The sequence below is a fragment of the Eubalaena glacialis genome, chromosome 5 (assembly GCF_028564815.1).
Source record: "Eubalaena glacialis isolate mEubGla1 chromosome 5, mEubGla1.1.hap2.+ XY, whole genome shotgun sequence".
In the NCBI taxonomy this organism is placed as follows: Eukaryota; Metazoa; Chordata; class Mammalia; order Artiodactyla; family Balaenidae; genus Eubalaena; species Eubalaena glacialis.
In genome coordinates, this window is record NC_083720.1 from 34,307,235 (window position 1) to 34,321,317 (window position 14,083).

The 14,083-nt window shown below is 36.3% G+C and overlaps 1 protein-coding gene across 1 annotated transcript in view; it reads right to left on the reverse strand.

The window, feature by feature from the left end:
* The window catches only part of ARHGEF38 (Rho guanine nucleotide exchange factor 38), a 145,864-nt gene that overhangs the window by 19,832 nt on the left and 111,949 nt on the right, over positions 1-14,083 (reverse strand). Inside the window, exons 6-8 of the mRNA XM_061191193.1 lie at positions 9,440-9,639; positions 6,444-6,577; positions 1,125-1,229 (exon numbers count right to left, since the gene is read on the reverse strand). Of these exons, the coding sequence (XP_061047176.1) occupies positions 1,125-1,229; positions 6,444-6,577; positions 9,440-9,639 (439 nt within the window). The remainder of the gene's footprint in view (positions 1-1,124; positions 1,230-6,443; positions 6,578-9,439; positions 9,640-14,083) is intronic.

Genomic DNA, 14,083 nt, shown 5'->3' on the forward strand with positions numbered 1-14,083 from the left:
AATCACTATGCCTGTCAACTTAATCTTCTGTTGGTGTGATAGTCTATCAAAGAGTGCAAACATCTTCCAAAACAGACATCCAAGAGAAAAACTGGAAAATAGAAAGGAACAATTTATTAACTAACTTACATGTAATTCTACTAACTTTCTATGTCTCATAGTCATGACCATTGTCAGGATGTTGTTAAGGACACTATGTCCCCTTTATGAGATCCATCAGAAGAAACTCCTGACTGGTCTTTCTACTGAATATAATTATACTGCACTCCAGCTGGTTTGTCTAAGTCAGTGATTCTCAACAAGGGCAGGAAAACCTAGGGGACTGGAAATTTGTGGAGGTGTTTTTGTCTTCTACTCTGATTGTGTGGGGATATTTGCATATTGTAGTTCATAATATTTTGTTAGAACATGTTTTCCTTGATATTGATTTTCTTTTATGTATACCTACCTACCTAAGGTTAAATTATCTATGAATTTCATTCAGAACTGTAAAGGGGGCATTACAAAACACTGGTTATAAAATAAATAGAGGTGTGTGGTTTGTCTTAGAATTGTGTGATCATATACCCCTTTTTGGGTTGGCTGCTAGGTAGCCTATAGCTAAATTTAAGATGCACATGCGGGTTTTTGTGGGTTTTAGGGCATTTATATTATGCACTTTTTACTTTTTAACTCCTCTAATTTTATGTTATGTCTCCTTTTGATTTTCTTTTTTCTTTCAGGGCTACTCTTAAATTTGCAAATATGTGTTTCAGGTACTGGAAAGAGATATGTTAGTATAATCAAACAAATCACATTTCTGCCTGGTCTGCCATTTTGCGTGAATTAACTCATCTCTTTTATAAAGAAAACATGCTGATGGTCCAGCCCTACATGGCAATCATATGAACAAATGTCCCACCATATGGCAATTTGGATTGGGGGAAGGATGGAAGAGGTAAGGGAACAAAGAGCAAAACCCAAGTCTTTATATCGGCTTCCTTCACCAGCAGCTTGCAGCCTCCCAAATTTGATACAATAAGCGTCATCACATAAATGATGAACAGTCACATTTACTCTTCATAATAACCAGAGACATCAAGACCTTTTTGTGGAAACACTGAAAACAGTTGTGCCTTACCCACCTGTACGTGTTGAAGACAGAATGAAATGTTCTTCACACAGTGCCTCACAGTCTTTTCTAAAGATCTAAATAGTTTTTCTTCTCTATTAAAGGTATTGTCTTTCACCTAAAATATAGATGAAATTATTTATTTTTATAACTCAAAGGAATCTGGTATTTAAAAAAATCACAAACTGTATTGGCCCAGCACATTACAAAGAACTCCTTGTTGAGATGAAAACTTTTCATGCTACGCTCCTGTTTTTAAACATCTTTATTGGAGTATAATTGCTTTACAATGGTGTGTTAAGTTTCTGCTTTATAACAAAGTGAATCAGCTATACATATACATATATCCCCATATCTCCTCCCTCTTGAGTCTCCCTCCCACCCTTCTAGGTGGTCACAAAGCACTGAGCTGATCTCCCTGTGCTATGCAGCTGCTTCCCACTAGCTATCTGTTTTACATTTGGTAGTGTATATATGTCCATGCCACTCTCTCACTTCATCCCAGCTTACCCTTCCCCCTCCCCATGTCCTCAAGTCCATTCTCTACGTCTTACGCTGACTGTCTTAACAGAGAACTTTCTGTGTCCAGCACATGGCACAACTGATGTTCAAATAGTGTAACAAAACCGCATGGTACCATGTAATTTGCTGTTCAGTTTTCACATTGCTTCACCTATGTCACGGTAGCTGTGGGATGTAAAACTTTTCTCTGCAGTTTTTAATAGCATGTATTATGTGTGTACTCAAATGACACTGCATTTGTGGCTCTATAAAATACTAAAGTTAAAATGAAAAATTAAATTAAAATAAAAATTTGATCTATTGATTAGAATTTATTGTTCTGCTGATATGACTCATCCCAATTTATTTCACAGTGGTTATTTAGAAAATATTCTTAGGGTCTTCGCTAAAGAAATATGATAATTCTTTATCAACTCAAATTTGAAAGATGATGAAAAATCTTAACAAAAACCGTTCTTCTGTTAGGAAAACTCTGCAGAGTTAAGATAGTGATCACATGTGTTCAGTTATTTTTTTGTTATCTTACATGTATACCTACTAGCATTCAGAAAAATATGCTTTTTTTATATGCTTGTGGCAATATCTAGGAAGACACATTATTCTATCAATGATGAGAAATATTTCTTGGTGTTCAAAAAGGCTACAAAATATCAGAACCAGCTTTGTGTTGGCAAAATCTGTGTGAACACACACCTGTTTTGTGGAATATTTTGTGTATTCTTCAGTTTGGTACTGGCTAATAACCGTAGCTGTTCTCAGTTCCTACATTTGTTAATTTAAGGTGATTGACCTTAGAACTGAATGCATAGAAAATGGCGACATTTTATTTTAGTAGTTTAAAACCCCTTAATATTATTTACCTAGAAAGCTTTTCATTAAATAGGCAGCATAGTTCTTTGTAATCCACACAAAATTCATCACCCTCTGCCTTAGCATCTCTATGCTCTGACCCAGTTTGAGGCATATAACAATATGCTGGGCAGAGTTTTTAAAAAGCGGTTTTCAAGGACCAACTGTTTTACTTTGTATATCTTGGCCGAGACCCACATGATGCTAAAGTAAGAGGTTCAAGGATCACACGATGAAAAATACTGCCTAGTTCTACTTCTTTATTGCCAAGCCTTCTCTTGTTGCTTTACTTTGTTGGAATATGCTGCTGTCCCTTTTCTGCCCTGCAAAATCCTGTTTATTTTTTTTTAAGGACTTGCTCAACTGTCACCCCTGCTACAAATCCTCCCTCTAGTTCCTATTCTTTCCACTCCATAAAATTAATTGTACCCTTCTATGTGCTCTTACAACCCTAATGATTTAAGTAATTTTCTCCACTGATGGACTGCAAACATTGGAGATGAAGTATTGTTTCTTAATATAATAATCACTAACATTTATTAAACATTACCTATGTTCTGGACACTTGTGCTAAAAACCTGTCTTCCATTTTCTCGTTTTAATTCTTATACAACCCTATGGGTTAGATGCTATGATAAATCCCATTTTAGAGATAAAGAAACAGAAGTTCCAGGAGGTGTGGCAGAGATTGTGAACATTCCTGCTATTGACCTTCTACCAATGGTACCTGCACCTCTAGTTTAAGATGGACACGGCTGCCCTGCTAGAGACAACCCTTTCCGACTCCCTTGCAGCTGGCTCTGCCTTTGTCACTGGGTTTGGGCAAATAAGTTGTGAGTGAAAGTGATATGTTTCATTTCTGAATCTTGGCCTTAGACCATTTCCCTTGGGACTTTGAATGAAGACATGGCAGTGACCCCGCTTCAGTGAGGCAGATGAAGACAATATGTTTAGGGAACATCACAGAGCAAAACTGGGGAAAACTGGGTTCCTGAAAGATCTTGTGCAGCACAGCCCATCTGCACTATTTTAAGAGAGAGAAATAAATGACTATCTGACTTAAGCTGCTATGTTTTGGAATCTCTTTGTGACAGAAGCATGGCCTTTACCCTAACTAATATAGAAAGTTAAAGAAACTTACCCATGTTAATAGTTAGGTCCAGCATTCCAACCCAAACCATCTGAATTTAGAACCTCTCTGCATTTGCAATCTCTAACGGTGTCGAGTACGTAAGAGTTCAATACATGTGTGATGAATGGAATAGAATCTTCCTCTTGGGTAATAGTTTTATACCCTAACTCCACCAAATATTTCACTTGAGCTGCTGACAAGTGCAAAATTGACTGATTTGAGATTTATCTTTTCTACAGTCCAGCCTATGCAGCTGATTTTCTGATTAACAGTGAAATGCTTCATTGCTGACAGGACATCCTCTCGAAAGATTAAGGGGAAAAATCTAATTAATATCCCTTCAGGCTACTTTAACTACAATTCACTTTTAGTTCACAATTGAAAAATACCAGAAGCTGATGATAAATACATTAAAGACTGTAACAGCTTCTACAAGAGCCTGCCCAGAATTAAGACCTGCCTATTGTTCCTCAGTAGTATTGTCTTGGGTCAGAAGCAACATCCCAAAGAGTAGGGGAGAATTGTTTAGACTACATTTACACATGCCCATGGAGGCTACAGTCTCTTCTTCGAATGAATTCCCAATTCAATTTTATTACTGTAGTCTTTAGTTGAAGCGTCTGGATTTTCCTTTTCCTGATCTATGACCACACACCATAAATGTCCCAAGCTCCCCACATTATAGTTCTACATTGAGAAGAGGAGCCTGGAGTTACCTCCTCTATGCAATAGGCCCAGTGAGCCCCTAGAAGTATATCAACAAGTAAGTACAAGAATCATACAAGCCATGTGTTCTAAGAATATCCATACTGGGTATGGTATGGTACAGACAGTACAGCCACAGGAGGAAAAGAGAGAAGCTTGGAAGAAATTTATTATACCCACAGGTCCTAGATAGGGGGTCACTGCATGTCATGCAGGACCACAGGGGAATCACTAAGTTCTGGTCATTTGGCAGAAAGGAGCAAGGGAAAAGTCAAGGCCAGAGCCTTTATTGGAGTTTCTGTGAGAAATCCCATAGAAAGAGCTGGGGCAGGGTAAAACGTTTAGGACTAGCCAGTTTGAATAATTCCAGCAGGCTTTGGTCTATGGAGGTAGTCTCTGGTTGCCTGGTACCTGGCCTTGGCAGGCTTTAGGGCAGGGAATATTGGCTTCACGAGTGAGAGTTAAATAAGGAGCTGGCTGGGGCTCTAGACCCAGGATTGGTTGGTTTGCAAATGAAAGAAGTGATTCCAGCTGAGTCCTTTGCCCTCTATAAGAGTGGGTTAGCCCTACAAGCGGTGTCTTTCTTTGGCCAGGAAGCTTTTTTAAGATGTCAAAATATCATAAAATACAGAAAGTAGAAGATACGATTAATACACCATGCATAAAGAAGTTTTTATCCACGTGGGAAGTAAGAAGTCTGCACATTAAAAGGTAAATAACAATATTTTATATACAATATAAAATAATGATGATGATGATAGCCAATATATTGAATGCTTACACTGTGTTAAGTCCTTTCTTTATAAGCATTATTTCATTGAATCCTCACAACCACTTCATGTGTTAGGTCCTACTATATATCCCAATTTACAGATGATTACATTGAATTTAAGTTATGTGCCCAAAGACAAATATTTGTTAAGTGGCAGAAGTGAGATTCAAACCCAGATCTGAATGACTTCAGAAACTTTGCTCTTAATTTCTGTGATGACTCCTGCAAATATTAACAGTGCCAAGACTGAGATACACTGTGTTAGGCATTCAGAGGAGGAAGAGGCCACTTCTAGATTAGTGGTCCAAAAGCAGCAAAGACTTAATGAAAAGCAAAAAGACCACAGCAGCCAAAGTGTAAGGTAGATAGGAAGAGCTATCTAAAAGCAGAGCTGAACCAGTTGCCTCTAGTTCAAAGTAAAAGCCTTTGTTAGAGATGTTAACATAACAAAGGATGAAATCACGCACGAGAAGGGGGGCAAAAGTACTATATAGTATCTTAAGATTTGTTCTGCTTACTTCTGGTTAGAAGCCCACTGTTGTTACCACCTCTGGGCCATGAACTTACTATCTTGTGATTCTCAAAGTGTGTTCCATTGATCATTTATTTCCAGATCTATTAGCTTAAAAATACCTGTAGTCTTTGTAAAAATACAGATGTCTAGGTTGCACCTTTGAACCAGGTAGAACCCTGGAATCTGTCGTTTAGCAAGCTCCTCAGGTGATTCTTATACACATTAAAGTTGGAGAGCCTTTGCTAATCCATTCACTGTTTATTAGGGGTGAGATGAAAATGGTTCAAGCCAGGCTAAACAGCTGACACCAAAGAGTTACCCAGTGATATAATGTGCACCTGGGGGTAGGGGAAGAGGAAAGTGATAACAGGTAGGAAAAGTCATGCTAAGGTATGCACCTAAACATTATTTTCATAGGTGAAATAAGTATAAGATGACCATCAAGGGAACTAAAAGAAATGAGGTTTTTTAAAAAGCAGAAATAAGACAGGGATGAAAGGAGGGCATTGCCTTGGGTGAGAGTATGTGCTATTTGATGGTGTCAGAACTCCTGGGGCATCCCTTGTTGATCCCTGTTCTTATGTCTTTACCTCTCCTTTGTCCTCCTCCTGAATGGAAGCACCACAGCCAAGACAGTGTCAGAACAACCCCCATTCAATATCCCGCAAAACAGAGGGGGAGAGAGAGAGAGAGGGAGAAAGGAACAGCATCGAGGGCAGTTACCTCGATTCTCAGTGTGTTCTAGAAACAGCTCTGATAACGATAAAACAAAATCTCACAAAAACGTCAGCATTCGTGTTCCCCAGGAAAATGTATGTGGCCCAAGAGGAAAAATTACCTGTGATTCTCCTCTGGTCAGAATCTTTAGATGATTTGTCACTCTTTTTGATTTCTTGCTAATTGAATGAATATTTAGTTTAGACAATTTATCTTTAAGTGATTCATCCTCATCGTTCTTCTTGTATTTTAGAACTGAAACGGAAGAATGCAATAACATATCTGAACATGTGAGGCACAGAAAGTGTGTGTTCCATCCAAAGTATTAAAGATTAATATTTATATTTAAGATAACACTCTGTATGATTTTCGGACCTCTGGTACCGATGCAATATGCTCCAGCCCCTCCGCCCAGTCACAGCTCCAGACGCCCACCCCACTGACCTTCAGAAACTGTCCTAGGACTTGAGCTCCTCAAAGCCCAAGGTTCATTTACCTCACACATTAAAGAAATTCCTGATACTGGAAAAAACTCTCTCTTCTCAGACAATACACTTTTTATCTGGGGTCTCTAGAATGAAGCATCAAGACCTAACTAATGGAAAGACAACCGCAGCCAACATAAGAAGACCTCGGATCCATCCCAGGGTGGTCTCTCCACTAGCTGAGAGATTTGGGGTAAGCTGAGTGACCTCTCTGAGGTGTACTTTTTTATCTTTAACATGATTTTCACCTCTCATATTGTTCAAAATGTTAAATATTCCTAACATTCTGTTTTGGTAATGGTGTGGAGACAGGAGCATTCTTATATGCTGTTGACATGGATTAAATCAATATAGTTTTTGTAGAGAACAATTTGGCAGAGTCTTATAAAAGTGAAAATATTTATAGTCTATGACCAGGAAGCCCGTCTAGAGAATCTGTTTTCCATAATGAGGCATACAAACTTTTGTTTGCTATAGCATTTTTTTCTAAGAGCGGAATGTTGGAAACAATCTAAAAGTTTACTCATAGAGGTCTGGTTTAATAAATTATGACACACTCATGAATGGGATACTATGGAACCATGAAAAAGAAGACCGTATTAACCTGAAGAATGTTCATGATATAAAATTAAGTTTTTAAAAAGCCCCAGCAAATTGTAGGACCATTTGCAAAAGGAAGGAAAGAAGGAAAAAGAGAGAAGAAAAAAATAGAAAAGAAGACATAGAAATCCTGAAGAGAACTTACTAAAATGTTAGCTATGCAAACTGGAATCATGGGAGCAGAAAAATTTTCCTCTTTAAAACTTTGAAATTTTAAGTTTAAGCAAACAGAAAAGTTAAAATAATATTACAGCTATTGTCCATCTCCTGGCTTTGTCAAATCTTAATATTTTGCCTTGTTTCCAATCTTTTTATTTAAAAAAAATCACATAACAATTGAAACTTCTCTGAGCCCCATCTTTGATCCCTAAAGGGATCTGTGATCCAAAATTATGGGGATTATTAGATCTGTATCTATTTTCATGCCTTTACTTTGTAGGTATGTAGTCATACAGTGTATAGTATTATTTTCAATCCTTGTAAAAATGGTACCATATTGCATTCATTCTTCTGTCACTTGCTAATTTACTTTTTAAAAAACTCAACATTGTGTTTTCGATATCTGTCTAATTGATACATGTACTTTAATTAATTTTATGTTTTCATGGTATCATAGTGTATAAAACAGTTTATCCATTATCTGGATTAATATGCAAGCCACTATCCATTTCTTTGTTTGCTTGTTTCTTTTTTTTTTTCCTTTTTTTTCTTTTGCTCTTACGAACAATGCTACTTACTAGTATACCTCTCCACGAGCATATGAGCCAGTTTCTCAAATATCTAGAAACTGATTTTCTGCATCTTGGGTATGTGTATCTTCAATTTAATAGGTATTGTCAAATTGTTCTCCCAAGTGGTGATTCTAATTTACATTCTCACCTGCAAACTGAGATTCAGCACTTAACATTATCCACTAAAAATCTTATTGCCAATCTGGTAGGCTGGGAACACTTTGTCATTGTGATTTTAATTTGCATTTCCCTGATGATTAGTGAATCTTAGCATTTAAAAACTTACTGGTCTTTCTGGTGAATTGCTCATTTTTATTATTAACTTTTTTGTATTAGAATGTTTTTACTGATTTAATATCAATAATTATATATTCTAGATAGTAATCCTTTGTCTACGGGCTATCTTTTCATTTTGTTTATGGTGTCTTTCACTCTACAACTTTCACTTTTCTTTATAGTTACAATTTATTAATACAAATATATACAATTTTTAAAATAAAAAATTAGAAAATACAAACAATAAAAATAAACGAAGTGGTTGGACCAATTAGCTCCACAGTCCTACCATTGCTTTAACTGTTGAATTGAGATTTAACGTTAGAAGTACAAAGCCAATCAAGAACTTATGGACACAAATCACACTGAGAGAGGACCCATGGTCTATCCCGATGCACTACTACATATGAGATGATAGGAACTATCTAATTGTGCCTCCTGTTTTGAAACCTACATTCTACTTTAGAGGTGAACTTTACATCTTAGCTAACAAATAGTTAACAATAATTTGTTAATTTGAGAAAGAAATATACTTTCTCCCTTCAGTGGAGCAATTAATTGCCAAAAAATACCCATTCTTTGTGTTCCAGAACCAAATAAGCCTGATGTGTTAGCTGGGCCATCTTACCTGTATCTGCCCTTCTCACCACCCCTTTTCAGCTCTAGCTTTTCACTGCTCCCAGCTACCAGGCCATGCCTCCTTCCTACCATGCATAATGCCAAGAACAGGAGGATCATATGCTATGGGTGTCTTCAGCCCACAGTATGTCATCGGGCATGCAGTGGTCAAAAGAGGTTGAGTATAGGGCTGTTCAATAAAAGGTTGTCAATCTTTTGCCTCATGATCTTCTCCTGAAGCTAGCTGGCAAGGCAAAACCATCCTCTCCTCCCTAGCCTCTAACTTTAAATATCAAATGATCATTATCACTGCAACTGCTGTAACTACTGAGACATTCTGATTCTCCGAAACATGAACAGAATATTCCAACGCTGGAAAACCCCCAATTGATCATATCTCCTCTTACCTAAATCCTTCCTTCTTTTAAGTTCGTTGATGTTTACATTAATATCTTTCACTGCAGCAAAGGCATCCTCCAGTGCTCTAAAGTCTGGGTGAGAGGGAGGGGTGGAATTCCGGAGTTCACGCAGTAATAGAGGGTACTTCATCACTCTCTGAATTGGTTTGATCATCAAAGAGCCCATGTCCAGTAAGTTTGCTTTGCCTCTGCAATAGAGATAAATTAATATCTGTTTCACAAACATTTGTCTTATTATCTCCTTTTTATTTTTGTGATTTTTTTTTTTTATGATTAATCCTGAAACTGTTTTTCACCCTTTTCCCCTTCCATTTGGCTATGTTCAGTTTCTAAATGAAAGCAAGGGCAATGGATGGCAAAAAGAAGCAAGGCTGAAAGATCCTACTACTAAACAAAATTTAAAAGAAAATAAGTATATTTGTCCACCTGAAAGGACTCAAAGCATGATTTCCAACCATGTTCCACTTAACAGTTTTTTTAATAACAGGCTTTATAATAATAGTGGGAAACAATTCTAGACTGCATTTTCCCATGACAACGAATAAAAATGCATTTTCCTGATGGTATTTTTGTGATTATTAAGTGAGCAGAATAAGCTCATCATTTAAAAATCTAAACATAATTTGTCCTCTTTCTTCTACCAAATTGAGAAGTTGAATTTATAGTGTTTCAGAGGTTCTATCACACTCTCCAAAAGAAATTTATAATAAATGCAACATTCTCTAGATATTGTTAATATCATCACTATCACTAATCATTGTTATTACACAATGACTTTCCATGACTTTCCATGTGGAACTCTTCTTAGCCCACAGATCTTCAAATGGCTACACAAAAGTGAGCACTCACCCCTGACTCTTCCTTTCGGAGCTTCTGAGATGAGACTAGAGCCATTCCAACTGGCCAAGTAGTTCACAGGAAATGAAAAAGCTACCAGCTTGGTCATGCCGTTGTCCAACCCACTGTATTCAATTCATTCAGCCAGAAAGCAGTGATGTCTAATAGCCTCTTTATGCAAGAGGCAAATAAAGAGATACTGTAAATGGAACATGGATGAAAATTGTGTTTTGAGTCCCTTCTGATACATGGATACACTCATTTGTTTTCCTTTAGGTTTTTATTTAGAAGAGAGAGAATATAGACACTGTTTTCAAATCCTGATGGGTGGATTTTTCATTCTTCAATTACTATGTTTCAAATACTATATGGGTGGACAACAGACCACATAATTGAAATGGTGAAACGGATCTAAAAAACGTTGAACAAAATTAGAAAAGTTGCATCATTAGAAAAGACTTGAAGGCACCCTAGAGACCACCTGTTTGAACTCTTCATTTGATGAATGAGAAACTAAGGAACTTTGATTATGACATGTAAGTGCACACATGCAGACACACACACACACACACACACACACACACACACCCCAGTCACTCTGTCACATGTCCCCATTTTATTTTCATCATAGCACTTATCACTATCTGGAATCATCCTTTTTCTTTATTTACCAGTTTATGTTCAATTTCTCTGTCACCACTATATCTCCAGCATGACAAATAGTATTCTCTCAATGAATATTTGTAAACCGAAGTGAACGGTTTCTCAGATTTTCTGTAATGTGCTGTTATTTTACATTCCACATTTAAAAAAAAAAAATTGCACAATGGTCCTGAATTTTATTCATATGCGGAGAAAATGATTATACTGTAATAGAGACAAAGACTGAATCAAACCAAAAGGCAACATTTTTCAAAGGAATATCAAAATAAATGATAAAGGTTTGTGAGGGAGTAGAGTTGCTTTTTTTTTTTAAGTTAAAAAAATTTATTGAAGAATAGTTGATTTACAATGTTGTGCTAATTTCTGCTGTACAGCAAAGTGACTCAGTTATACATATATATATTCTTTTCCATTATGGTTTATCACAGGACATTGAATATAGTTTCCTGTGCTAAACAGTAGGACCTTGTTATTTATCCATCCTATATATAATAGTTTTCCTCTGCTAATCTCAAACTCCCAATCCTTCCCTTTCCTTACTCTCTTCCCCCTTGATAACCACAAGTCTCCTCTATGTCTGTGAGTCTGTTTCTGTTTCATAGATATGTTCATTTGTGCCATATTTTAGATTCCACATATAAGTGATATCATATGGTATTTGTCTTTCTGACTTACTTCACTTAGTATGATAATCTCTAATTGCATCCATGTTGCTGCAAATGGCATTATTTCATTCTTTTTTATGGCTGGGTAATATTCCGTTATATTCTATATATACCATATATACCATATATATTCCATATATGCCATATCTTCTTTATCTATTCATATATGGATGGACATTTATGTTGTTTCCATGTCTTTGCTATTGTAAATAGTGCTGCTATGAACATAGGGGTGCATGTATCCTTTCAAATTATAGTTTTGTCTGGATATATGCCCAGGAATGAGATTGCTGGATCACATAGTAGTTCTATTTTTAGCTTTTTGAGGAACCTCCATACTGTTTTCCAGAGTGGCTGCACCAATTTACATCCTCAGCAACAGTGTAAGAGGGTTCCCTTTTCTCCACACCCTCTCCAGCATTTATTATTTGTAGACTTTTTAATGATGGCCATTCTGACTGGTGTGAGGTGGTACCTCACTGTAGTTTTGATTTGCACTTCTCTAATAATTAGCAATGTTGAGCATCTTTTCATATGTCTATTGGCCATGTGTATGTCTTCTTTGGAGAAATGTCTATTTAGGTCTTTTGCCCATTTTTCGATTGGGTTGCTTGTTTGTTTTTTTTTGTTATTGAATTGAGATGTTTGTATATTTTAGAAATTAATCCCTTGTCAGTTGCATCATTTGTAAATATTTTCTCCCAGTCCATAGGTTGTCTTTTTGTTTATGATTTCCTTTGCTGTGCAAAAGCTTAAAATTTTGATTAGGTCCCGTTTGTTTATTTTTGCTTTTATTTCTATTGCACTGGGAGATTGACGTATGAAAACATTGGTATTATTTATGTCAGAGAATGTTTTGCCTATGTTCTCTTATAAGAGTTCTATGGTGTCATGTCTTATACGTAAGTCCTTAAGTCATTTTGAGTTTATTTTTGTGTATGGCGTGAGGGTGTGTTCTAACTTCATTGATTTACATGCAGCTGTCCAACTTTCCCAAAACCACTTGCTGAAGAGACTCTCTTTTCTCCATTGTATATTCTTGCCTCTTTTGCCAAAAAAGAGTTGCTTTGATAGACTTTATCTTGTACTTCCTACCCATTTGCACCAAATCTACTAAGGAAGGGGGAAGGGAAATAAGGAGACAGGGTGACAAAGAGGAAATGAGGGAGAGAGGGAGAGAGAGATATTACTGGTTTCCAAGAAGACTGGGTGAAGTGGTTGGGAAAAAATGTAAATCTATTATGAATACTGAAAAAATAATGACTAAAAACATATTTTCTCACTGATGGTATATCAGTAGCCAAACCTTTGAATACGAAGGACAACACCTTTCTATATCTTAAACATAAATTCTTCAACAATTTAGACACTTAAGTAGAAATAATTCCTTAAATAAGAACAAGTCAGGAATATGGAAGGTATTAACTTGATTAGAAGAAATCATTATCCTTATGAATAAGATCAGATTTCTTCTGAGTTTTCCTTTTTACTATCAGCAAGTAACAGTTTATTTAGTCTTATAAAAATCACTGAAAATACCAGCAAAATATAGATGTAATCACACAATTCAATCAAACAAAACTCAATTTTAATAAGATAGCTTATCAGTGTGGCCTATTGTTATATACATATTTAAAAATTTTTAATTACAAAAAAAATTCCCAGGTATATTAAAGAATATACTTGTATCTTTGAGCTGCTCTCCTTTCTTGCTTATCAGGATCCGTCAAAAAACCAACCTAGAAAACATAGGCAGAACACTCTATGTCATAAATCACAGCAAGATCCTTTTTGACCGACCTCCTAGAGAAATGGAAATAAAAACAAAAATAAACAAATGGGACCTAATGAAACTTAAAAGCTTTTGCACAGCAAAGGAAACCATAAACAAGATGAAAAGACAACCAGAATGGGAGAAAATATTTGCAAATGAAGCAACTGACAAAGGATTAATCTCCAAAATATACAAGCAGCTCATGCAGCTCAATATGAAAAAACAAACAACCCAATCCAAAAATGGGCCAAAGACCTAAATAGACATTTCTCCAAAGAAGATATACAGATTGCCAACAAACACATGAAAGGATGCTCAACATCACTAATCATTAGAGAAATGCAAATCAAAACTACAATGAGGTATCACCTCACACCGGTCAGAATGGCCATCATCAAAAAATCTACAAACAATAAATGCTAGAGAGGGTGTGGAGAAAAGGGAACCCTCTTGCACTGTTGGTGGGAATGTAAATTGATATAGCCACTATGGAGAACAATATGGAGGTTCCTTAAAAAACTAAAAATAGAATTACCATACGACCCACCAATCCCACTACTGCACATATACCTTGAGAAAACCATAATTCAAAAAGAGTCAGGTACCACAATGTTCACTGCATCACCATTTACAATAGCCAGGACAGGGAAGCAACCTCGACAGATGAATGGATAAAGAAGATGTGGCATGTAT